Source organism: Cinclus cinclus, chromosome 5 (assembly GCF_963662255.1).
Source record: "Cinclus cinclus chromosome 5, bCinCin1.1, whole genome shotgun sequence".
Lineage (NCBI taxonomy): Eukaryota > Metazoa > Chordata > Aves > Passeriformes > Cinclidae > Cinclus > Cinclus cinclus.
In genome coordinates this window covers 67,942,388-67,969,473 of record NC_085050.1, presented here as the reverse complement: position 1 = coordinate 67,969,473, position 27,086 = coordinate 67,942,388, and the positions used below count along the sequence as shown (strand labels likewise).

Below are 27,086 nucleotides of genomic sequence, written 5' to 3'. Positions count from 1 at the left end.
ACACACCGGGCCCACCCCAGCCGGGGACAGCTCTTCCGCAGATGTCGGCAGTGGGCAGAATGCAGGACTCGACGGCCCGAAGTCTGCCTGTGCCTGGCACCAGGAGCCATCCCCACCTCGGTGTCGGACACGGCTTCCACCGCAGGGCTCACACTGTACCTTGGCCCTCCGGCCTCCAGCTTCCATCTGCTCCGGGAGCCGGGGGCTGCCCGCCCCTCACGGCAGGTGCGCGGCGCCTCACTCCAGGCACGGCCGAGCCAACGGGCCCGACGGCCGCCCTCCGGTAATTAATTGCTCCGGACTGTTATAACCTCATTATCTCGGGCCGTGCGGCAGCCGCAGGCCGGGCCGCCCGAGCTCCCGGCCCCTTTCAGGCGGGCGGGGCGGCGCCTCCGCTGCTCTGACGCGAGCGCGGGGCGTCTCTGTGGGCGGTGCCGCTCCCTCCCCTCTGGCCCGCGTCCCTCCCGTTCCAGATCCTTCTGGAAGGGCAGCGCCGCCCGAGTGCTGCCGGAAAGAGCCGAGGCGGCGCCGGGGCCGGGCGGGCTCCCCGCCGGCGGCGCCTGCGCACGGCGGGGCCGCTGCCGGTTGGTGCCGGCGCTCCGCAGTGGGGGAGCGGCGGGCGCGGAGCCGCGGCCGGTCCCAATCTCGGTCCCAGTCCCAGTGCCAGCGGCGCGCGGAGCACCGGGCGCAGCCATGTCTGTGGTGGGCATCGACCTCGGCTTTCTCAACTGCTACATCGGCGTGGCGCGGAGCGGCGGCATCGAGACCATCGCCAACGAGTACAGCGACCGCTGCACGCCGTGAGTACCGCCGCGTCCGGGCCCCCCCTCCCGCCGCCGCCCCGCGGGATCCCCCTCACGGCCCGGCCCCCGCGGCGGCAGCGCGGCTGTGCCTGCCGAGCCGGGAGCCGGCAGAGTGCCCCTTTCCCGGGAATGCGTGTGCCGGGAAGCGCTGCTGCGTCCCGGTGTGCGTCCCGGCTCCTGGCGGTGCCGGCGCGTCCTTGAAATCCCGCGCCGTGCTGCTGGAGGAGCCGTGCGGCTCCGGGGGCTCGGGGTGTTCTGTCCCCGCAGCGCTCCGCTCTCGGGTAGCCGCAGATTCCCGTGGAGTACATGTGTTTCCCCAACTCCGGAACGGCTGCCAGGGCCTTCCAGAGCGTTTCCATGAACAGTTACATGAGCGGTGGCGAGACTGGCGAGGGGGAGGAGGAGGAGGTTGGTTCGGCAGGGAAGCGGCGCGATGAGTTCCTTTTCTTTAAACCTGTTCCTACTTACGCCGCATCTGCTGGCCCTGGAATACCGAGGTCTGGCGAGGAAAGGGGGGCGCACTGGGCAACGTCCGTGATGATGGGAGACGCAAGAGTAGGTGGAGATTTTGCTCCTCTGTTTCTATGGGATACGTCTAGGATTTTTCGAGCTCCATCTGTGCATGATTTTGAAGGAGGATTCAGGAATTCGTGTAATACTCATAAAAATCGGGGGTTGGATGATGCTTCCCTTTTTACGAAGGGACTTGGAGCTAACACAGAAAGCTGTTTCTCCTGTGCGAGACTGTAGTAACTCCAGCACTGCTGTCCTGGTCTCGGAGAAATGTGGGTTTGCTTTCTAAGAAGTTCATTTTTAAAAGTACAAAGAAGTTGATTGCCGAAAAGCATGCCGTCTGTTTTAATGGCAGTAGTCGTATAAATTCTTCTTACTATTTAGAAAAATATGCTTCTCATATTAACTCTTAGGAAGCAGTTATCCTGGTGCACTAGATACGCAGTGAGAACTGAAATTCTCTGGCCTTTCAAATGCAAGGTATCCCATGAAATTGTTGCCCAGAGAATCCTCAGGCAGCTGCAGCTTCCCTCCCTCTTGTGAAGAAGAGTACTTCCAATTTTTTGCTATTTTTGGAGTCTGTTCTTTGCCGGTAGGCTTACCTCCATTTGATATTTTTTCACACTAATGTGTGATTAACTGTACTTTCAAGATACTTGGAAGGTGATTATGAAAGAGGTTCAAGTTAGCAATTACAGCATTTGGAGTGCACATACACTTAAAAGACAGTACCTATTACACTTAAAGTGACATTTTCATTGACCTTTTCTGGCTCAAAATGTAGTGATACAGGAGACCTTGAGGAACATCTTTTCTAATGTTACTGTCTTGAGAGAAACCAAACAAAGGTAAATAGAAATGTCAGGCTCATTACTGTTACGTAAGTTTATCACACTAGCTAAGTCTTTACTTCTAAGTGGGATTTGAGTGATGTAGACAGATCTAAGTCTTCAGTCATCAAAACTTTCCTTATTGCACATAGCAACACATAGTTCATAGTAAATGAACTTATTTGAATGTTCCTGTGGAGGTGCTCACTTCATGCAGGTACTTGAGTTAGCCATTAGTTAATTACATTCTGTAATCCAGTTCTTGGGATTGTCAGTGTTAGCACAACCATGTATTATGCTGGAAGCTATAGCACAAATACTTTACAAAGAAAGGGAAAAGATTCTGCCAGCAAACTACGAATTTCAGGAGAACTTGGGTATTTCCTGGCCTTTGGCCCTGTATCTCTTTGAAAGTTAACTTGACTTTTCCTGGTCTGGGAGCTTCAGCAGATCTGTTTAACACATTTCCAGTGCTTCTGGCACATTAAACTCAAGACAAATGTCCCTTTTCAGGTACTCTGCCTCACCACTGTGGGTTTGTGGACAAACGAGACAGTTGTTGATAGCTCAGAACTTAATTTCACACCAGGTGTGGTTAATGTGATCACATGCTGTAATTAAGATGATGTAATAAGGAACCTTGGAAACGACTGAATTTTTTGAAGCCAAGGAGGGCACATTTATTTTTTTGACAATCCTGCTTCCGAGCAGCAGGAGGGAGAAACCATCCATCCCCTGTGCTGGAAGGGGGTAGTTGAAGTAACCCGTGGCAGGAGCTGTGGTGGCTCTGAGCTGGTGCTTCATGCTCTGCACGGGGTCATGTGCAAGTGGTGCTGTCTGTGAGCAGAGGGAGATTCCTGCACTGAAAAGGTGTGATGCAATAGCATCGGTTTGTAAATCATTTGCTTGCTGTGGAAATTGCTCGATTATCCGACTTCCACTAATTATCACAAGGAGTAACTGGCAACCGGAGTGTTGTGACATTAAAAATGGTAAAAGTTGTTTGTGAAAGCTGAACTAGAATTTGAAAATGCAGGGTAATGCCTCGTGTGTTTGCAGCAGTTAAATCTGGAGAAGGTTTTGGATGTCACAGAGAAGTTGCTAGAAAATACTATCAAGTTGCAGTGGCCTCAGTGATGGAGAGTCTGTCAGTCTGCTCGAATGACCTTTATGCATTCGTTAAACAATTACGTTTGAGCTGTAGGAAATCTGGGTTTCTCTGTTACTCCTGAACAGTCATAGCCAGATCACAGCTGCCTTTTGGGGGAAGAGTTGTATTTCAGGTCTGTCATGTGAAGACGTCGTGTTAGTAACTTCCAGAATAGAAAAGAACGTTTCCAAAGGCAGTGCTGAGGGGCCAGATGGTGGCTGGGGCCTGAGGCAGCCTTTGCTGATCCAGGGTGGTGTTCAGTGGTAGCCAAGAAGCTGCAGGGAGCTGTGGATTACAGCAGAGCTTCCCAAGCCCTGGGCGCCTGGGAGCTGTCCCCAGCTCTGTGCCTTTCTGCCTGTTTGCTGCATGTACCTGCTAGTCCTCGGTTGTGGAAGCACTTAACAGCTCGTTCAGCTCCCATGGTTTGTGGGCTTTTTAATTGTTGTCTTAGATCGTTGCTAAGGGCTCTCAGAGTGTGGATGTAGCCCTGTCAGACTCAGGGGTTGTTGAGTCAAGAAAGCCTGACCGATAAAGTTCAGGGTTTTGAATTAAATCTCGAAGGCTTCCTAGGTTTTAACCTGTGACCCAGAAGTAACTATCAGTGCCTTTCCTTTACGATACAGAATTCTTTAAATGCAGTTAGGATGACAACAGTTGCAGTTGCTTGCTGTTTCTAAGCTAATTTACGAAGAACAAAATAACTACAATTCCGCTTCAGGTTCTGGTGCTTCGTGCAGTAATGCTGTTATTTAACACATTCGTGTTCTGCTGCTTGAATTTTTGTGGGTGTTCTAAAGTACCATAGGAATAATTTATGGTGTTTTCTTCTAAAGCTGAATTTTAATTTTTTTCACTTTTTTTTTTAACTTAGAGCATGTATATCTTTAGGATCCAAGACCCGAGCCATCGGGAATGCAGCAAAGAGCCAGGTAAATAGATCAAAAACTTAATTTGGCTAGTAAAGAAGTTCATCTTGGAGAAGATTGTCCTGCAGTAGTTTCTTTTGATAGCTTAAATATTGTGTTCACTGGGATTAGTTTGTTTTGGTGCTTTCTTTGGTTAAAAGCCTGTGCTGAAAGTAATTAGGTTGAAACACTGATGAGAGAATAGGTGTGGGAAAGATTTACATCCTGATGGGATCTGAATTAGGAGAACTTTAAAGGAAGGGAAATGTGTTAATTTGTTGCAGGTTCATTTAAGGTTAATGTAGGTAATAACTTCATTAGTTCCTGCAGGCAGCCACTGCAACAATGTAGGATCTTAAATATTTCATGCTGTATCAGAAAGCGCCTCTAAAATAAAAAGGACAGTGTAAATTGATGGCAGCAAGTTAATGGTTATTACAGTGAGAAGTACATATGATTTTTTTTTTAGTAGAGGCCATAGATTAAAAAGTAGATGATTGATTCTTTCTCTCTTCTCACACTTGGCTTTATAGTGAATATGTGGGGCTTGACACAGGTCAGTGTGTGCATTAAGCCCAACATAAAAAATTCCTTTCTGCACAGTCCTCTGTACCAGAATGTCATGAGTAATGAAAATATCTTTGTCACAGATCGTCACAAATGTAAAAAATGCAGTGCATGGCTTCAAAAAACTGCATGGAAGAGCATTTGAAGATCCTTACATACAAGCTGAGAGGGCCAAACTTCCCTATGAACTTCAGAAAATGCCAAATGGCTCCGTAGGAGTAAAGGTGCGTGAGAGCTTTGGGTGGAATCTCTGGTGGTAGAGATGAGCACTTTGGGCCCTTGTCACTTAACTTCCTGTGTGATCACTTACATTTTCCTTTAGAAAACTAAATACGCTCCTGTGTCTCTAAATAAGTGTATTTCTCCAAGATGTCCATTGAGGTTTCTCATCAATCATATTAGTTTTCCTTAGTTACATTAGCTTTTCACTTCCCCTTACTAGATTTACCTTCAAATCTGTCTAATTACAGTGTGAGCTTATTAGTTCCCATCAGACATGCAGAGACCAAGTGTCAGGAAAACAACATAGTACTCTGAATATGAAATTTGAACAAGTTATTTTTAATTTGCTTCCAAACTAAACGGCAGGAGTGCTTGGGATTGCTGGAGAGAGCAAGCTTGTTAGGAATTCAGGACACAGAACCTCCCATCAAGGCTGAGGATTCAACTGCATTTCCTGAGCAGAGCAGGACTGTTGGAATTGCCTGGTTTACACCTTCCCTGCCTCCTGTGCTTGAGTGACTGTTGCAGGAAGAAAATGTTCCTTGGGCTTGCTCCAAAACTTGTATTTTTAGCTTGTGTTATAGGACAATGTGATCCTACATGTATTATGCTCTTTTATTGCTGTTGTCTTTTAAAATCAAAATACACAAGCAGCAGAAATACTGTAATATTGTGAATAGTCCCTTGAAATAACTGAGGTGTTAAGCTTCCCACAGAAAAAATCCCAAAGCTGAACTGTTGAAGATGTGTTGTAGGGAGCACAGATCAATTGACAGATAGTTATTTGTGTCTAGGGCCGGATGTTCAAGGGGTCTCAATGCTCAACATCATGGATAATGTCCAAGCTGCACATCTTGAGCGCAAAGCTGAGGTAATTGATCACAGAATGCCAATTCTCTGTTTCAGGTGAGGTACCTGGATGAAGAGAGACTGTTTGCAGTGGAACAGATCACAGGAATGCTGCTGGCCAAACTGAAGGAGACTTCGGAAAGCGCTTTGAAGAAACCGGTGGCCGACTGTGTGATTTCAGTAAGCCGTGGTACATTTATGGCAATCCATAGGCAGCTTTATGCAAGCTAGCACCATTTATACCGTGGTGCTATGGTAAGGTGTACAAGTGGACAGAAATCATATCCCCAGAAATGGGCCTTTGTTACAGATTTTCCACATGAGAATATGTCTTGAAGCATGTGTGAGGAGATGAAAAAGTTGTTAAATCAAGAGTGTGTTTTCAGAAAGGACACAGTGCTTAAGCTCATCCAGTCTGTCTGTCTCTATGGGCTACAGACAGTATTTCTGATTACTGCAGCTCTTGTTACAAATGGGAGCCATCCAGGTGTAAGCATATCCTCCTTGCTTCCAAAGAACCTTCCTAAATTCATGGTGAATTTCTTCCTTGTTACATGCGTGAGCACTGTTGTAGTGCAGTTGAGAGTCACCTGAATTTAGGGCTCTGAGGGTCATGCTGATAATTCAACACGCCCAAACTACTTGGCTTTGTTTGAAAAAGTCTTTTTGTTTTGTTGGATATGAAGTCCTGTGTCTGCTTTTCATATGGTCTTTGTTTACTGGCACTGGTGGGAAGTTTGGGCATGAGGGATTGCAGTTATGTCTTCTCTGTCAGGCAAAGACATGGGAACTGGAAATTGTGTACTTCAGCTGTTAAAAATGTGCTTTGATCTTTTTCCTTGCTTCCTTATGGCATACAAAGGCACTGGGAGAATACCTCCCACACACCCAGGGATCCTTGGCAATGCCCCACGGTGGCAGCCAGCAAAACACACAACAAAATGGAGCTCTACGTCTGCTGAAGAGGTGCCAGCTGGTTGCAGCCAGATCCTAAATGGGCTCTGATCCTGCTGTGGCTATTTTTGGTGGCACTGAACCTTTCAGCACACTGTAAGCTGGCACCGTGGTGGCAGTGATGCCTGAAAACTGGATACAGGTTCAAGTTTGATTCTAGCATCACTGCAATGCTTCTGCCATTGACTTACTGCAGGGCTGTGTGTGAATATTTGTTGGGTTGACTTTGTTCTGCAGAAATATTTCCAGAAACTGGTGATGATCTTATGATTAAAGACTCATTAAAACAATCCAAGAAAGCATTTTCAGGACTTTTTTTTCTTTTTGGTGTGTTAAAATCTGCTTTATTTAAAACAACCCTGGATGCCACTTCATTTCTGCCGTATTTCGAACATTTAATTAAAATATGCACTAAAATGAATTAGCTAGCTGTTTTATTCAGCCTTATTAATTTGAGGTTAGCTTATAACAGTTTCTTGGGTAATGACATTTATAGGATAGCTTGATGGGCAAGTCATAACTACTCTAAATTAAAAAATACATCTCTTATAATATCCAATGTCTTTTTTTTTTTAACAGGTCCCTAGTTTTTTCACTGATGCTGAAAGAAGGTCTGTAATGGCAGCTGCACAGATTGCAGGATTAAATTGTCTGAAGCTGATGAATGAAACTACAGCAGGTAAATGGCCAGGAGTTTTTTTTTTTGTCCTTTGAGGCTGTTCAGGCTGTTGAATGTCAGGGTGATGACACGCTGCTGTTACACAACTGGGAGCTTGGGAGAGAGCTGTCCAGGCTAGTACTGCCCAATCCAGTTTGGAAACTGGAAACACAGCAGTGAGGTGGTGTGCAGCACTTGGGAGGCACCATGAGAGCTAGGGCTTGCCAACCTGGGCATGGTCACACTTGGGAATAGATTTGGAAATAAACCTGGATCTGTGCTTAAAGTTGTGGCAATCCTGTCAGCTGTAGCAATGGCACAGCTGTTTCTGTAAAGTAATTTACTCCCCTCTTCTGGTTTTGGTGAATTCTAGGGTAGAGCATAGAAATACATAACACTTCATGGGGACTGAAGTTTGAGCTGCTTAAATCAGTAATTTTTATTTTTTGCGATTCTCTTTGCTTTTAGAAAGTCTCAAAAAGCTTTCCAAATGAGTGCTGGTAGTGAAAACTTAGATTTGTGTAAACGAGTCTTCCAAAATATCTTCTTATTTCTTGGGCATGCTTGAATTTTTCAAAGTTAAGATAAAAAAATTCAGAAAGTAAGGCATTCAAGGGAGAGGTGTTGGCATGAGTCTTAACTGGTGCAGTTTGACAATTTGCAGTATTAATTTGGCTGCAAGCAGAATTGAAATACAGGGTGAGTTTTATTAGTGCTAAAAATTCACTTGACATCTCCTTCTCTCTTGCCAATGAAAAATGTGTTTTCAGCATGTTCTTCACTTTTTCTTAGGAATTATGAAGGTGTTTGGAAAGAGTAAGCATGGGCAGTGTCTGTCTCTTGGTGGTGCTTTTAATGCATGGTCTGCAGCTGTGTGTGGCTTCCCCTCACCTTCCATGTGTTGGTGTTTTCCAGTTGCATTAGCCTATGGAATATACAAGCAAGATCTGCCAGCCTTGGAAGAGAAGCCAAGAAATGTGGTCTTTGTAGATATGGGGCATTCTGCATATCAGGTTTCCATCTGTGCTTTTAACAAGGGAAAACTGAAGGTAATCTTCTAAGTCATTCATTAAAAGCCTGAAGTATTTAAAACTCAAAATGCTGCTCTGTGGATTGGAGAGGTTAGATTGTTTGTTTTTGTTTTTTGTTTTTTTAAGTCAATAGAAAATATTTTTTAAATGTGGAATACAAAACCCTTCTTTTAGATTTTGGCTATTTCATCAAGTTGGTTTTTGTAAAATGTGGAAGTGAAGCATCCTAAAGTGTGTTTTGGAAAGCGCTTGGTAATTAAGGACACTGCACATTTTTTGTGTCATATCCCTGAAATATTTGCATATTCAGGGAGCCTCTTAAGTGTTGTAGTTGTGCGAGTAACTCACTCATGGGAGCTTCTTGAACTGTCTTGAGTTGCTCCGAGATGTTGGGGCTTTTTTTTTTTTTTTTTTTGGTGCCATCCTGACAGTTCAAAGTCTAAATCCAATGGGATGTGAAGCAGAGCTGAACAGTCTTTGCTTCCTGGTTTGGAGACGTTTTTTGTCTGTGACCTACTAATGGCTGAATGCTTTAGTGGGCCTGTCTCTGGTAGCCAAATGCCATCTGAGGCCGTGTGGAAGGCAATGATGGCACGTCTTGCTGCGCGGAGTAAATGACACAGAAGAAACCTTGTCTAATAACTTCTGAACTTGTTCTTTGATTTCTGCCAGGTCTTGGCCACTACCTTTGACCCTTTCATAGGTGGTAGGAACTTTGATGAGGCTTTGGTAGATTACTTCTCCGACGAATTCAGGACAAAATACAAACTGAATGTAAAAGAGAATCCCCGAGCACTGCTGCGATTGTATCAGGAATGTGAAAAGCTCAAGAAGCTGATGAGTGCAAATGCGTCTGACCTTCCACTCAATATCGAGTGCTTCATGAATGACCTGGATGTCTCCAGTAAGATGAACAGGTACTGTGTGTTGTTCCCACTGAGGGGCAGAGGGTTGTGTTCTCTGAGCAGCCTGGTAACACCAAGCACTCTCCCTGCCCTGCAGAGCTCAGTTCGAGCAGTTGTGTGCTGCCCTTCTGGCCAGAGTGGAGCCTCCCCTAAGAGCAGCCATGGATCAAGCCAGTAAGTAGAAGTTCCTTGAGGTGCTACTAGTAATCCAGTCATTCCTGATCTCTTTAATGATTGTCTTTTCAATGTATTTTTGTATTTATTAGAATTGCAAAGCTAAATACTGAAAAGTTAAATGTAAGTTCCATTCATATGCTTGCCATGAATGCATGATCCCATTCCCGCCATATTTAGTGCACATGCTACTCTGCAACCTTGGTTATTGACCCTCATTCACTCTGTGTCATGGAAAAGGTTGGCACTCCGAATTTATTTAATAAACACCAAACAGCCAAATCAAATGATGATGGTAAAAGATACTATTCTTCACTGCAGCCTTCTGGCCAGCCTGTTCCATGTGATACTTACATGTCTTCCTCACTGACCTGGTAATTTGGCAGTGTATTCTTAAAATGAATTACCTAAAGCATGTGCCAATAACAAAGTAATTTTTTTTTTTTTTTGGCTAATGTAGAGTAAAGGAGAGAATTAGACTTCAACAGGAAAGGTTGTACCCCCCAATTCTAGACCTTCAACTAAAAGAAAGTGAAGAATTCTGCTGCTCTTGTGACTTGGCTAGATAGCAAATACAGGAATTAAAAACCTACATAACTGCTGAGCAGAGCTGTTCAAGGACTGACAGTTGATTGAAATTACTTCATTCATATATCCTGATTCCAGAATGAAGAAGTTAACCTTCAAGCACAATGTGCTATTTATTAGGTATATTGGCTTTAAAGGTTTTCTTTTCTCTTTTGGCAAGCAAAATTAAGCTAGGCATAAAATGAGCTCTGTCTGGGTTTAATTTTGTTGGTCCTGTTTGGAAGAGGTGAGGTATTGTCCGGTAGTGCAGAAGACCCAATTTCACCCTTCTGAGTTATGCTCAGCGGAAGAAGGATGCACGTGGACAACACACTTTAAAGAACAGCTGTTCTCATTGATGCTTGGCTTCTGCATTTCCCAGGTTTATGTAATTAGAAAACTCTGTAGCCTACAGGAGGGACAAAGAGTTTTAAAGATCTTATCAGCCATGAAATACGTTCAGTGCTTGTCACCATGTCTAGATAATAAGAGAACTTCTATCCTTTTTTCTTTTCTTTTTTTTTTGTCCAAAGATAGCTTTCTGATATCTTGATCATAACTTAAGGGCATGCACTCTTTTTTCTAGAACTTCAGCGTGAAGATATCTACAGTATAGAAATAGTAGGTGGGGCTACTCGAATTCCAGCAGTGAAGGAACAGATCTCTAACTTTTTCTGTAAAGAGATAAGCACCACACTAAATGCTGATGAAGCTGTGGCAAGAGGCTGTGCCTTGCAGGTATAGTTCCTGAAATAAAACTTAAGTATTGCTTCTTTAACATAGTGTACAAATGAAATACAGCTAACCACAAGCAGAAGGTACTGCAGCTGAAACAAGATGCAGGGTCTTGCTTGTTCTTTCACTAATTGGTGGCAGTGACCATCTCAGAAATTATTCTGTGTAACAGAATTTCATTAATTTGCTGCTGTGCCATGTTACAAGGATGGGCTTGTTAAAGAGACCTGTTAAATTTGAGGACCTAAATTCTGCTGTTCCTCTTCTGTGTCATCACTTGGAACCTTTGCTGGGTATCTTTACTAGAAATCACAGAGGAAATAACATCTAATACTGACCACTTAAGTCTTTGAGTTCAATTAACTCCAGGAAGTTTCTGTTAAAAAAAATGTCTGTGATAAGCAGGACCTCCATATGACCTATATAAGTATTAATTTTTGGACTTGCTATTTATTTGACTACATGGATATAATAAGTTTTTTGTCTTTTTTTTTTTTCCCCCCTAGTGTGCAATTCTTTCTCCAGCTTTTAAAGTGCGTGAGTTTTCCATCACAGATGTTGTTCCTTACTCTATAACATTGAGATGGAAATCATCTTATGAAGAAGGAACAGGGTAAGTTGTACAGTGCCTACAAAACACTGGTGTTTGGATATAAAGAAAAATGTTGAGCTGGGGAAAAAAAAAAAAAAAAAAAAAGGCCTCAGGCTTTGAGGCTGGTGTGGACTTGAGCACTTGGAATTTTAATCTTCTTTTTTAGCATTTTACCTTTTGGGTTCCAGTTACTGCTTAACAATTGGAAATACAATTAATGAAATAGTTGGAGAGAAGTTGCCTAATTTTTAATAAGTGTGACATAAAATGCAGAGTCCAGCTTTGAGACCTAGAGGCCTTCAACCTCCAACTCTTGTTAAAAACTGACTTAAACTAAATCACTTTGTTGCTTGGTTAGCAGGGCTGCTGACTGGTAACATACCTTGACTTTGATTATCAATGAAGTTACATTTAATGTTACCTAATGTTTATTGCTTTAGGGAGTGTGAAGTCTTCAGTAAGAACCATGCTGCTCCATTCTCAAAAGTAATTACTTTCCACAAGAAAGAGCCTTTTGACTTGGAAGCTTATTACACCCATCCACATGAAGTGCCTTATCCTGATTCTCGAATAGGTAAGGAGATGGGAATAAACCCCCCTAACTCCTGTTGATATAGGAAAAAGTGGTTCTCCTTTCTTCTAAGATACGTTCCTTCCATATTTTCTAGCTTACAGGAAAGTTTAAGTTCTTTAGAAAGGCTCAGCACAGGCTACTTGATGTAAATGTAGTGAGCAAACCATATTGACATCTCTGTTTGACATGCCTAAAAAAAATTTTGCTGTCTTTCTTTACAGTTTCTGAATGCTTCAAAAGAAGCAGGCACAAAGAGTTTAGTGCTATATTGTATTGTTCTTTCCGTTTCTGTGAAATTGATAAGAATCTTATGTGCCTGCCAGCCTGGATTTTTCAAAGAAATTGGATCAAAGGAGCTGTTGCCTGCCTGGACAGATAACTTGTCTCATGCTATCTGTCATGCCTCTTTCTGTTAATCTGAGAATATAAACTACAGCTGTTTCCTCAATTTAAGAATCTGTAGTAGAGTCTAAAGGATTAAATGGCATAAATAAGTTTCTTGTTAGCTAATGCGACCTTACTTGCAGTTACTGGTACACTCCTCGGGGTCTTCAGTTCATTATTTTATTCACTGATTCATGAGTCAGGTACAAACTTGCTGCTGTCCATTTGGCTGTCTATGCAAAAAGTCCGTGGTCTTGAGGAGGAAACATTCTCCTTCACACGTGCACATCATCTACACTTGCATTTTCAGCAAGTTGCAAAATAAAGTATCAACCCCACTGCTTTCAGAAACCTTGCTAAGCTCTGTTCATTCTCCAAAAAGTGTAGTGCAGCCATGTTATCAAATTCAAACAGAATCTTTTATCTCTGTTAACATTTTGTTTTGCAGTGTGAAGTTTGAGTTACGTGGACAAAAGAAACCATTTGAGATGAATCAGAGTAGTTTCTCTAGTGTGGTGGTTACAGAAGGCAACAGAGAAGTAGAACACCTAGTGAAGTACTGTCTTGTTTTTTTGTGAAATGCAGATAAAGCAAAAACATCTTACTGAGTATCAGTGAACTGATAATTGGGGAACCAGCTTTTAGTTTATTTACCTGCAGCTTAGTAGAAAGCTTCCAAACAGTTTGTTCTGTGAAGCTGCTGTTTAACACCCTTAGAGCAATGTGTTTGGGTTTTTTTGTTTTCCTTTTTCTCTGCGCTTTGTGACAACAATAAAAGCTGCCTGTGTTGTTTCCAAGGGCGTTTCACTATTCAGAACGTTGGTCCCCAGCACGATGGAGACAACTCCAAGGTGAAGGTGAAAGTACGAGTCAACATCCACGGGCTGTTCAGCGTGGCCAACGCGTCCATCATAGAGAAGCAGAGCATCGAGGGGGACCACAACGACACCCCCATGGACACCGAGTCTGCAAGTAAGAACCAAGGCAGAGATGAGGAGCTGGTATGTAAAGCTTGTAAACATCTACACTGTCATTGTGACAACAGAGCCGATAATTGCAGGGTAAATCACCACAGGTTACTGCTTCTCCACCCCTAAAAATCTTCTTTGGTTAGGTAATGCATTTCTTCATGTTTATTGCTTCAGTGCTGGTGAAGTGGGGCACTAAGAACAAAGAATGGAGAAACTGATTCTAAAAAAATAAAGTAGTTTTTACATTGTTCTTTATCATCTCTCTACTAGTCTTAGCATTATCTAGTGTCGCTAGCAAAAGGCAGCATATTTAATGAGAACCGTTGAAAAATCAATTCTAAAGGTTTTTCCTCACAAACTATGTTTTCAATGAGTAAAAAATACATAATATTTTGCACATGGAAAACTGCACTGCCTCCTGAAAGTATCTCCGTGTGAGGTGCAGGTGTGCCCTTGGCAGTGCAGAGTTGAGGACTGGGTGCCAGGGAACACTTTGGAGGAGCTGGAAACAGCAACACCAGCGCTGGCCCTGGCAGCCTTTCTCCTAAGATTTGGCCTTAGCTTCTCCCACATCAGTTCAGTATTCTGCAGGAATTAGAGCAAATGGTTGCACAACTAGCATTTCATAATTGGTACAAGCAACTTCTTAAATACTACACTACTTTTCAGGAATGTGGGCATATTTGAAGTGCTGAGCATGGTGCAGTTCCCTGTGGGCATGTGCTCCATGTGTGATGTTCATGATCAAGTGAGCAAAAGGTTGGAAGTGCTAGAGCTGGCTTTTAGTGTAAGAGGCATGTGGAGCTTGCTGGGAGTGTGCTGAATTCAATATGAGAGTAGCTGCTTCAATGCTCAGGCTTTCCATTTGTAGCACTTGATTCATCTAACACATCTTCTGTTTTACAATGGTGCTTGTCAGCAATTACCTTTCAGTATTGAGGATGATCCCCTTGACTCTGAGGAGGAGGTTTGTGGTGTCTATGTGTCTCATTATCCCATCTCTAGCTATTTCCTGTAGGCAGAGCAGTTCCTTCCAGTGGCTTTTCTGTGTGAACAGTAAGAACAGCAAATGAGGATTGAGGTACTCCTTTTTTCCTACCCGGAAGTCACAGAACTTCAAATTTGGTAGAAGTAGCCTTCCAGTTTTCCACTTTAAACTGCAACATAGGTACCTGTGCTAGAGTTTGAAATCCTTAAACAGTTGGTTTTATTATTTTGCAGAACTAGTGGTAAGCTATTCTACATGAATATGTAGTTTGTGAATCCAGAACTATTAATGCCTTGTAAAGGAGGCACCAAATTGGACCCTTCAGACCTTAGCTACAACTTGTTAGTTATTAATGCTCTGTATCTCTGAGTATTAGAGTCGTCCTGGTAACTTCAGGCTTACCCCTTACTGTGTCATTAAAAGTGCTTTTCAGTGATGACATGGAGCTGTATTACTTAAACCAAGTGATCTGCACTAGTAATTTAACCATCTTTCAGATAGTTAAATTTATAATAAAGTGTAAGTGATAAACTTAGAGAAAAAAATTAAATGAGGCTCTCTTTATTTTGGGTGGCAAGGAGGGAAGATATTTGCTCATGTACTCCCAAAAGGCTACTACTACAGAAGCTAATTTTTATTGATTTCACTGTCCTGTGAGACAGATGCAGGTAATAATTGCAGTGCTTAAATACTTCTGCTTTGGGCTGCAATCTGTAAAGTTTAGGTCAAAAATGATAGGAGGTCAAAGTTCTGGCTGTTCCATAGAGAATCCATTGCTGTTTCCTGTGTTGGTGGTGTGTGGCTAGAATGTTCTTGGATTTCATTTTATATGTATTTGTTTCTTATTTAAAGTGGGTATTCACAAGGCTTAGTGTAATTACGTAATGGGGACAGACAGCAACATCAAGCAGCAGAGTAGAAGTTTCATTTCATTTGAAAGATATAAATACAAATACTACATCAAAATTCCAGTTTAAACGTGGTGAAGCATAAATTTTTAAGATTGATTCTGAAGTTCATATGTTGTCTGTGATTGACTGTAATTGATATCAGTCCTAAATCTTACAGCAAGCTTTTGCATTCAGTTATGTAACTCTCTGCAGGATAAAATGCAGGTTGATCAAGAAGAAGGTGTGCAGAAAAGTCAAGCTGAGCAACAGAATCAAGCAGATGAGGAAACTGAAAATGCTGGAACTGAAACCAAGGTTTGTATTCAGTACTGATATGACATTTTTTGGCCAGTATTCTCCCACTTGCTGATTTTGCTAGTTGGAAGACGTGGGACTGTGTTTAGAGGACAGCTGTACTGAAATGGTTAAGTAAGGAATCCTACCATGGCACTGTAATTTTCAACGTAGCGTGATTAAGACTCTGAAGTAGGTTTTGCTGTTTAACCTGGTTTTATAATCAAGGTGGCATTTAGGGAGATTAGGAAACATTGTGAAGAATAATATGCAGTGCTTTAAGCATTTAAAATGTTTTCTTAACAGTTCTTTAAAGAAATTAAATTTCACTTGTTTGATTCCAAGCTAAGGTAATGGTGAGCTTGAAATTAAAGGAATAATTAGGTGCATAATTTACACAAGATTAATTTGTAGCTGTCTTAACTAGTTTTATTTGTCTCTCTTTTTTGAGCATAAATGCAGTAATACTTCAATTCCTGACAGATTCTTAGTAGTGTCACTTTTTCCACAGGCTGCTTCTGGAGAAAAGCAAGATAATCCCTCCCAGCCAAAAGCTAAAACAAAAGTTAAGAGTATTGACCTCCCTATACAGGCGAGCCTCTATAGGCAGCTGGGGCAAGACCTGATCAATTCCTATATAGAAAATGAGGTAAGCAGCATAAAGAGGTGGCCACTCAAATTAATGTCACTGTAAATAAGTATCTAAAAAATATTTGCAATCATTGACTTACCTAATTTAGAATTCTTTAGGAAGGTGCCCTTAATTGTAACGGGTTTTGTTGCGGTTTGGGTTTTTGGTGTAATGACTCCATTTCTCTGGACTTAACTTAGCCTGTTCTGGTTGTGCCTGTAGTGAAGACTTACACGGAGATGAATGTTTTTATCAGTAATTGTGAATTACCAGGCCTCTGCCAAGTTCTCTGGTACAGTTTCAAGAGTAGTCACTAAGCATAACACTTAAAAATTCTTTCAGTTTTAAGTGTGCCTTTCTCCACCCTAGGGGAAGATGATGATGCAAGACAAGCTTGAGAAAGAACGAAATGATGCTAAGAATGCTGTTGAAGAATATGTGTATGAATTCAGAGACAAGCTGTGTGGAGCCTTTGAGAAATTTATCACTGAAGAGGTAAGACTTGCTTATATGTTTCAGCTGTTGAAAAGAGTTCCTTTGTGTTTATAAATTTTGTGTGTGTGTTCTGTGGAGGCTGCAGGGCTCTCTTGGACTATGTTGGGATAGAAAATAGCTTCACTTCCCAGCAGTGAAGCTCAAGTTAATGCTTACACCTGACATTTGATTTCTTTATTGAAAATAAGAGTTCTTTATTGCCTGAAGCTCCTCAGTGGCAAGGAAGGATCAGGGGATGCAGGCAGAAAGTAAAAACCCTATGGTCAGCATAGGAAAGTAGGACAGATCACCACGAGCTTCTGAGTGGCATGAGTGGGTAGGAATTAAAAGATAATGAACAGATAATATGGAACACTCTTCAGAGGTGCATGCACTGTCTTAAACAGCCTCAGGACTGATTTTATAACTCTGGTAAACTTCACCTGCAAATCACATGACTAGGGCTGTCCTGCCTCTCTCATCACTGTAAAATCTTGGCTTTGAAGTCGGTTAATTACTGTTTTCCTTCGCTGTCACTTTGAATATTTTAAGCTGATGAAGCAGTTCCTTTTTGAGTAGGGTGGGTTTGTGCCAGGGAGAGAAGTCTCATTTGATGTGTTCCTCTCTGACTTGGAGTGTCCATAACTGGCTTTGTAGGATTCAAACAAGCTGACCTTGATGTTGGAGGACACAGAAAACTGGCTTTATGAAGATGGAGAGGACCAGCCAAAACAAGTATACATGGATAAACTTCAGGAATTAAAGGTAAGGTTTTAAGTTGTTTTTTGGAAAACTCACTCATGTATGTATATTTAGGGGTGGGTGTTCAGGTTGTGTATGTTCAGTTGTGAAATGAACATAATATTTAGAACTAGAAGTACAGTGTAATGTGACTTGTGCTCCTAATTTGAAAATAGTTGAAATGAAGCAGACTAATTACAGTAAATTTAATTCCAGTGGGAATTTTCTGTCAGACTTCTTGTAGTCTGAAAGAGGCTTTTGAGTAGTTTGACTGTACTGCTGGGTAATGAGAATTACTTTCCAGAACATATATTCTGTTTTTCCTGTTTTCAGCTTCTACAGATGTGTAGTAAAACCAGGTTTTGGGTCTAATATCCCACAATAAAGGCTCTGGAGTGTTTTAACAGTAGCTTCCATTGCATCATCTGATTATTCATGACAACCAACCCCTAAATGCTTCAGATTTTAAGGATCTGATGGGGGAAATGTGAGTTCTGATGAATAACTCTGTACTTTGTAGTAAAGTGAAGTATGTGTCTAGCCCCTGGGATCCACCTGGTTACTCTCCAGTCACATTTCCTCAGGGTGGGGAATAACAAAAGGAAACAGCAGTGTAGATCCAGGCAACTGTCTGGACAGCAGTATTCAAGAGAAGGAAAAGGCAAACAGTGGATAAAATTAGAAGTTTTCAGATTAGCTACTTGAAAAATAAAGCATCTGTTGAAGCCTAACTGGTTTCTCTTCCAAATACATTGTTCCAAATGCTCTTTTTGCAGGAAACAGCAAAATACCAACCCTAGAAAGGACAGTCACTATTCCTGTGTTTAAATTTCTGCTTTTTTTGTTGTTGGGCTAAAGCAATATGCAAAGACTTGGCTGTTTCAGTTGGTGAGAAAAGGAGTTAAAGGCAGCCTTCCTTCTCATGCTGCATTGTATTCTTAGAGCAGACTAAAGGAGATATGTGTTCTGTAAAGATCTTTGTGCTTATTATTCCAGAAATTTGGACAGCCTATCCAGGAAAGATGCATGGAACATGAAGAGAGACCAAAAGTTCTAAATGAACTGGGAAAGAAGATTCAACTCCTTATGAAAGCAGTAGAAGCATACAAAAATAAGGTGGTAAAGCTAAATGATTTAGCTACTCAGTGACTGTAGGTGTTCTGAGTTTGGCCACAGAGTCTTTTGTGTCTAAATAAATCCTGTAAAGTTAGCTCTTACACTGCTTTAGAAGGGCTCTTGTACTCCTGCTCCTGAGAGCTTTAAAACTGTTCGGCATTGCAAGCAGAAAGAGCTTCTTCATGAGAAAGTAAATCAAAGATTGATGTGTTTTTATGGTACCTGATACCACTTGAAAGGGATCTCTGAATTTACAGCTGTTACCAGTGTTTCTGTAATTTCTAAGATCAATTAAAATATGCTGCTCACCTAAGTAAATTAGTGATACAAATACCTCTCTCTCTCCCCTTAGGATGAAAAGTATGACCACCTAGATCCTGCTGAGATGGAGAAGGTTGAAAAATACATTAATGAGGCTATGAATTGGTTGAACAGTAAAATGAATGCCCAGAACAAACTCAGTCTAACTCAGGATCCAGTTGTCAAAGTGGCAGAAATACTAGCAAAATCTAAGGTAAAAAAAAAATAAGTGTACTTGTTGCAGTCTAATCAGTTTTTTCCTGAACCAGATTTGTAGCCTAGATGTGAACTAGAATATTACATCTGGAGAGATTTAAAGCTATTAAAAGATCTATACAGAGGGAGCAGTACTTATAGCACTCTTCAGTGCTGGCTCTTGATTTACACTAGTACCTCTGCATAAGCCTTTTTAAAATATCCTGAGTTACAGCACCAGGTTTCTATGGAATAGGTTGTCATTCAGGTTTGTAACAAATCAGAAACTCCTCAGGTAATGAAGGGCTCATTTTGAAGTTTCTAGAGTTGACAGAATAGAAAAGTCTGGTCCTTGACAATGAAATTCCAGGCCATTACGGACCAGAATCAAATTAGAGACGTCGTAGTAGAGTGCAGTTGCTGTACCACCAAATGACCTTGCTGTCTCACCTGTGTCACAACTAGGAACTGGATAGCTTCTGTAATCCCATTCTATCCAAGCCCAAGCCGAAGATAGAACCTCCCAGTGACGGGCAGTCCAAAGCTAACGGGGAACACAACGGGCCAGTGAACGGACAGAGCGCTGCTGACGCAAAACCCGAACCGGCCAAGGACAACCCTCAGCAGACCAAACCCCCCGGAGAAATGGAAGTGGACTAAACCTTGCATTTCTTTTACTTCATTAAAATAGTGCAAGTAACCACAGGGTCCATTCTTTTTGTCCGGTACACACATCAGATGTTCAGTTATTCTTAGCCAAACTTCTGTCATTTGTTGCTGAGTAGTTTTGAAAGTGTTTTATATTAAGTACACCTCTGATGTTCATTTCCACTGATGCTGCTTATGTGGAGCTTTAGCCAAATGTAGATTGTATAAGTCAGTTGAAGCTTTCCCAATATATTTTATATCAAACATACAGAATTGATCTATAAATGGCAACGATCTACCTTATTTAAAGCTTTTATTGTGGATAAACCTCAGCTCCTTTATTCAGGAAAGGATACTGTATTGCACTACTGATGCTCAAGTGTAGATCTAATCGCATCTTTATTTTGGAAAAATATTGGAATTGAAGTGGCAAAACCTGTCACTTGAAGCACTGACCTTTTCTAGTTATTGTACTGTTATAATTTAAATATTAAAATAGAGGTTAGTTGGCATACCAGTCCATCTTGTTGATGTACCATGAGGATTGTACGGTCTTTTTCATAGGAACTGAGTAATACGAGCTTAGGTGTTTTCTGGGTTCCCATACCACTACCAGTTTTCATTACAGACTGCTCCAGCATCCTGGCTCTGCTGTGTGCTGGAATTCCTGGGCTCTGCACATTGCTGTACATACTGTGCTGTGCTTAGGACAGGGTGATGCTGGTGAGAACAGGATTAAAAGGGGAGAATATTCAAGGCTGCTGCAAAGCTTTCCCTTGAAAATGTCTTATTGCACGTGGAACTATTTCCACTTCTTTGGTTTTGAATTCAATTTACATCTTGATTGTATCTCATCCTGGGGAGGAGAAACAACAGAAACAGTGCTGTGCAAACTGGGTATCACCACCCTGATTTTGAGGTTGCTTAAATGCTGTTTGGTGCAAACTTGAAAGAAATGCTGAGATCTTATTTAAGCCTTGATGCTCAGCACATAAATTTTTTGGTCAAGGACCAAGACAAAAGAGCTTAAAAACTGGATATTATTACCCCAGAGGTGGAATCTACTTCATGAACTTCCACAGCTTACCGCTTAGCTTTGGTCATTCAGCTCTCTAATGAGAGTGTCTACAATCTGTTACACACTAGAATCATTGTTTTCTTTGAGACATCTTAGACCTTGTCAAGGTCCAGTGTACGTCCCAAATATATTCCACATGCTTCTGTCAGTCACTGAGGTACTGTAGCACTTGCTAAAGCCAGTCACTTACTGACCTGAAACTCTTCTACTACGAGAGTGGGAATGGGGTACTCTAATGATGAAAGGTGGTTTCTTTACCCAGCATAAGAAAGCAAGTTGCAGTGTAATGCTTCAGTGACTTGAACTCTGTCCCAGAAACAAATCCAGATGTTAACCAGGCATTCCTGCAGCAGCTCTCTCATAGGAGGTGTTGCTGTTGTAAACAAGTGAAGAATCACAGTATTGTTTCTGGCTTTGGCAGCCATTTTAGCTTTGGTCATGCCCTTCATCTTTACCACTGTTGGTGCTACAAAAAGTCATTCATGACCCCTGGGAGAGGTGAATTCAACTCTCCTGTATCTTCACAGAAAAAGGAAGCATCATTTATGGCTGTACGACAGTCTGCCAGACTAGTTCAAGTGCTGGAAGTGTATCTTCATGACCGACATCAGGTGACCGAGATGAGCGTGCTTTGCTCTCGTTCCTGTTCCATGCAATCGGTGTGGATGGTCTGACACTGTAAGTTGACGCGTTCAATGCCCTTGAACAAACTGAGGCAACCTCAGTCTTGGGTTCTGCCATGGCAGTCACGCCTCTGGCACTGAGGGGTGACTGTACTGCAGCATCAGCTGTCCTTTCAGTCAGGCTCAGCTGGCTTTGCTCTCATAGGCTTTAACACCATTTCTACTCTAATGGCTTTTACCACAGCAGTGTAATGAGTAGCATTCTCAAGTCCTGGCTTCCTAAAATCCGGCTACACAATAGTTTGTCTAGGTAGACTTCCTGGTACCTGTGGCAGAAGAGCACAAAACTGCAGAAATCTCCAGTGTCAGGTGTCCAGTAGCTAAAAGGTCATGTGCAAGAACAGAGTATCCTGTGCAAGAACAGAGTATCCTCTGCTCATGGCCATCAGATGCTTAGTACTGTATCACAGCTGTTTGAGGCAATGCTTAGGATAAAGGCTAGAATAATTCTGCACGCTTAAAAGCAGATATGGTTCAGACAGTTGTGATGAGTTTTTCTTACTAGAACAGGCTTTTTTTTTTTTTTTTTTTTTTTCTGTGCATCTGGTCTGTCTCTAGATCCCTGCTGAAGAGGAATGCTTCCCACAGACTGCCCAAAGAAGCTGGCTCTGAGGTCCATGTTAGGAATCCTATTGGGACGGCAGAGTTGATGTTTCCACAGTGAGGTTCACATTAATATATGACTTGTTCATATGTAATCTGTTTTCTGTTACAAATAGGAGATTTTACCAGGACAGATTTAAGTACTTACACACTATGCATAACTTGATGTTTTGTGTGTCAGACTCAACGAGCAATTTCCCTCTGCCTACCCCAACAGCACCAACCTGAGTGTCTTTGCAACATGAAGTTTTGTTGGGGAACCAGCAGTTGTCTGCTGCTCTGCATCTTGTATGTTTTAACAGCAGGTAGTTGTTCATAATGTCTTACTTGAAACTTTGTGCTGAGGGCAAGATACATTTCTAATTTTTTAAAATATTCCCTCTGTCCCACAAAAAGAAAGGAAGCAAAACTATCTTTGTAAATGCAGTAGAGTTTGTTTAAAAAACAAAAGTTCTGTAAATCAGGTTCTAGAGTTTCATATAAAGATCTAGTTACAAACCAGCATATACATACATTGTTTTATTTTACCAGTAAGAGCTCAGTAAGAGGACTCATTCTCTTCTGGCTGGAGCATTAATGGACTTGCTCAAGAAAGGACTTCAAAATTAATTTAATTTTCTTTACTAAACTAAGATTAGTTTAGAACAGATTCATGGGTTCCTTTCTACTTTTTTTATTTCAGTACTTTAGACTCCAGACTTCATTCAAATGTAACAAACATATTTGTAACGTTTAAGTTAGGGGTTTGTGCTCTTCTTTCTTGAAGTTGCTGCCTCATGGCAAAATACCCCTTGATTTTGCATGAAGGTTTTGGGTTTGATTTTGTATGTCTGAATTTGAATGAAGACTCCTCTCTCTTGCTGGCTTTTGGCAGTGTCCTTGCACTGCTTAAATACTGCCTTTGGGGCATGCTTGCAAAAACATGGAGTAAGCAGCTGGGTCCTGAATGCTCAGAGGCAGTTCGGAAACACCCAAACCCATATTCCACAACCTGTATTCCCAAGGCCCCGGGGCAGAGGGAGGGGGAAGGTGCCCTGTCTCTGGCACGGCAGTGCAGTGTCTGTGGTGCAGCTCCAGTATTCTCGACACCTCCTGGTGTGTGGGATGGAGGTTTTGGTTCTCCCACATAAAAGTAGAAGCTGTTAAAGCATCCAATCTGTGTGTTGATGAGATTTCCTTGTATCTTCAACATTTGAAATTCCTTAATATTTTCCAACATCTCAGTGCGTTGAACTCTAGCCTCTTCTACAGATTGCTAATATTGGTTCTCAAATACTCCATATTGAAGTGGGGGTTTTCCTGTAAGGATTATGTAAGCATAATTTCAGGAAACAAGTAAGGAGCTGGCAGGAGGTTTTTCTTCCCAATTATTTTTTGACACCAGTGCGAAAAATTAACAGCCTTAACAAAACCTGGAATCTACACTTCTCAGAGCTCTGGTTTCCATGCCTGTCAGTTAACCAATGCTGCCATAAGCCATGCTGCAAACACACTGCATTTGCTGTTTCAAAGCACTTGCCCAGCTGCTGTAGGAAAAGAAGCTAAATTCAATTTAGATCAGTGCCATCATGAACCTCATTCCTCAAAATAGGACTTCTCATTGCTGTGTAATAATTCCACACTTCTGTGAGCCCTTCTGAAGTAAAGCTCAGATGCCCATACTCGAGGTTTGGGCTGGTAGAAGGTCTGCCTGCTCTAAGGATGCTTATATTAATTGCCACTAGCTGTGAGTTTATTAACTGGATGGAGGAATATTCTGTTGCCTCTTACACTTCTGCTATTCTTAAGTTTTCTCATCTTTCAGGCACCAGGAGACAGAAACTCTCAAAAGAGGTGGTAAAAAAACATGTTGCTTAACAAAAGGCGTTAATGCCTCATAAATTTTAATTTCAACTCCCAGTATAGCAGTTGGAGTATAAACACAAGCTCTTAGTAGCCCCAAAAAGTGTGTGGTGGCTGACTCCTAGCTGAATTCTTAATGCTCTGCAGTTGAAATTTGAAGACTTCAACCACTTACTAAACATGTAAATAACAGTGAAAATAATGTGACTGTTGGCACTGCAGAATACTAAACCAGGAATATGCTTGATGTAACTTACTTGATACAGCTGTTAAACCTTGGTTTCCTTGTTTCCTGGTCAGAAGGAAATAGGTCGAACAACAAAAACCAGGAATCATCACAAGAATCGTTTTAAACAAAAATGCAGTTAAGAGCTACACCCACCAGCCACCTCTACCAAGTGTTGAAATAGTTTAATTTAAAAAGGTGGTAGTCCCTGAATGTTGCAGTGGTTGAAAAAGTTTCTTTCCGTCCTCGATAACCTTATCTCCATGGGTTGAGGGGGGAAGAGATGGGAGCATCAGAATTTAAAGCGGTGTTTAAGTATGGAAAATGTTTACGATGTATGTAAATGGGATTCTTAGTAGTGACAGATCATGTGCAAATTGGCAAGACTTCAATTTATTTTTGAATGGCAATATAGATTGTCAAGGTTGTGTATAATTATAATAAATATATAAACGGCTACTTGAACCATAAGTGACCACCCAAGACCTCGTTTTTGCATCAGTGTTCCTAAAATCAGCTTTGTCTGATGTCGTGGGTTGATACAATGTGAGTTTATGCAAAAGGCCACCGGTAAGATAAAGGCATTTTTGGTGCCTCACCTGTCCTGCTGTGGCTTCTCTCACCCTTCTCTGTCCCAGGCTGCTGTAGCCCAAACAGCACTGCTTTGCCTCTGGGAAACTGCAGTTATTTTCACAGCTGCCATCACATCTCTATATTGGGATGAGCACAAATTCCCAGGTTGCTAGTAATTCATCTTTCATTAATGACTTACTGCAACATACAAGTTCAAGGTGGTTTTCTTGTGCCTTGAACTGCTGGGGGAAATTCATAGCTTTGGGCACATTGATTCTTTCTCTAAGCAGATGCAGAGGTGAAGTTGGAAAGCAGCAACCTGTGGGATTCCTTCGGGAATTTTTCTGTGTGCTAGCAGTGTAACAGGAATCCCTGGGTCCTCCACCAGGATGCAATGACTGTGGAATTCTGCAAAACCAATACGAATGCACCAAAACAACATGATTCAACATTTTTATATCCATCTTCTTTGGTACAATTTAAAAGCTCCTCAAAGTCTGCATTTCTTCCAGGCTTTGCATTCTTAGATCTCAATAAATAATAAAATGTTTCAGCTATATTAATTTCACAGGCCAGGGGATTTAGGCCTGGGGAAAATTCCTTACTTTTGAAAAAGTGTGTGTACTTACATGTATATACATGCACATATATAGTGCATAAAAATGTACACTAGAAATCAACCTGATACCTTGTTAGTACTGGGGAAAATGCTGTTCTTAACCTACTCTGCTGTCTCAGCATGTCTCACCACTCAATCAGCCCCTTCACACTTCACAGTTTACCAGTGACATTCACCACCAGGAAAAGTATCCCACTGCCACACTGCAAAAGGACTATTCTAGCAAAATAAGGTGAATGCTGAAAAAAATCACAAAATACCCTGAGTTGGAAGGGAGCCACAAGGATCATCCAAGTCCAACTCCTGGCCCTGAACAGGACACCCCAGCATTCTCACCATGTACCCTAGAGCGTTGTCCAAATGCTTCTTGAACTCTGTCAGGCTTGGTGCTATGGCCGCTTCCATGGGGAGCTTGTTCAGACACCCTCGGGGTGAAGAACCTTTTCCTGTTATCCAGCCTAACTCTTCCCCTGACACAGCTTCAAGCCATTCCCTTGGGTCCTGTCAGCTGAAGGTAGCCAGCTAAAACTCTCAAGGAATTAAAAACACACCACGATGCAAGGCTAATGGCATTTCCATCAAAATACTGAAAGACATTGTGAGGCCTTAGATTTCAAATTTTGCCTGAAAACCAGCTTCTCTGAACTGTAATATCCTAACACTGCCTCAAGAGGCTGACTCGGTGCAGTTTCTGGGAGAAACAATCTGCTTGGAGAATAAAAACAATTTATTCACAGGGACTGTGTTTGTCACAGAGCTTCTGAAACAAGAGTGTCCCCGTGATCATTACCATGGCTGCAACTAAATATTGTCATTTTCTTTCTCAGCTTAACTCCATCCTATATTCTTCATTCTCCCTACAAACATCAGTGTGCTCTTCCTTTTATAAGGTTAGTTAGATTTTCAGTAGTGCTGAAGCATTTGCAATTACAAAGAAGAAAATGACACCTTCTACAGCAAATACAACGTTTAAAAGCTACTGGTCAAGAGCATTTTACTTACAAATTTCTTCAGAAAACAGCCTTATCCTCACATGAGAGAACACTCCAGGAATAAAACTGAACATTTTATAAGCACTGAACAGACAAAAGTAAATGTGGGTTACTACTTATGCCTCTGAAGGACAGTGAAATTAAGTGATTCATTCAAGTCACAAAATATCTACTGCAGGGGCAAAACTTGCTACATTCCTGGAAAGGGAGTCAACACGACCAGGAAGGCAACACACCAGCACAAAAATCCTAGGCCAGAGTTTTAAGCTCCTCCTGTGGAGCATGGCAGCAACTGGCAGAACTACTGGAAAAGAAAATGACAAAACAAAACAGGAAGCATTTGTCTTAACAATACTACAGGAAGATGTGGCCCAAGAAGTTTCCTTTCTCAACCAAAAATAACCTTTCCCATTTTACTTACTCTTTTCATATCTTTCAAATGCTCCTGTTGCAATAAATATTCCCTACCTACTCCATCATCAATCTGCACTGCCTTGTGTATGATATCAAGGCAGGACAAAATACTCTTATATGGTGATTTTAGCATAGAGAAAGGAGATGGAAAATGAGATCCAAAGATCACTCACTCTATTTATGACTGCATTTCTAAACCCATACTTCACACAGTCACTGATGAAAAAATCACACCAGCTCTTGCTCTTATTAACTGAAGATTAACAACCTACTCACAGATATTTCAGAAAAGTCAGTGGCATTACCTTTGCTGTCTTTGAGTGTGAATTTACAAAGGAGAAACAACCCAGCTTTTATCTCTCTTTAGCTTTTTCAAAAGCATTTCCCTGTAACAT

General features: G+C 41.8%; 1 protein-coding gene across 2 annotated transcripts; it reads left to right on the top strand.

The window, feature by feature from the left end:
• The first annotated feature begins 582 nt into the window (after positions 1–582).
• On the top strand, positions 583–24,552 carry HSPA4L (heat shock protein family A (Hsp70) member 4 like). Of its 2 annotated transcripts, XM_062493133.1 has the most exons (21): positions 583–800; positions 4,168–4,225; positions 4,852–4,992; positions 5,897–6,019; positions 7,373–7,472; positions 8,367–8,500; positions 9,155–9,399; positions 9,485–9,561; positions 10,715–10,866; positions 11,370–11,476; positions 11,896–12,029; positions 13,212–13,414; positions 14,304–14,351; positions 15,458–15,577; positions 16,068–16,205; positions 16,557–16,682; positions 17,319–17,426; positions 18,399–18,518; positions 18,871–19,032; positions 19,479–21,417; positions 21,981–24,552. In XM_062493133.1, exons 1-20 carry the CDS (start codon positions 694–696, stop codon positions 19,671–19,673), a joined length of 2,598 nt encoding a protein of 865 aa, XP_062349117.1. In that variant the 5' UTR covers positions 583–693; the 3' UTR covers positions 19,674–21,417; positions 21,981–24,552. The 2 variants fall into 2 exon arrangements, with proteins under 2 accessions (XP_062349117.1, XP_062349118.1); XM_062493134.1 differs by lacking the exon at positions 14,304–14,351 and having other exon boundaries at positions 15,476–15,577.
• The last annotated feature ends 2,534 nt before the right edge of the window (positions 24,553–27,086 follow it).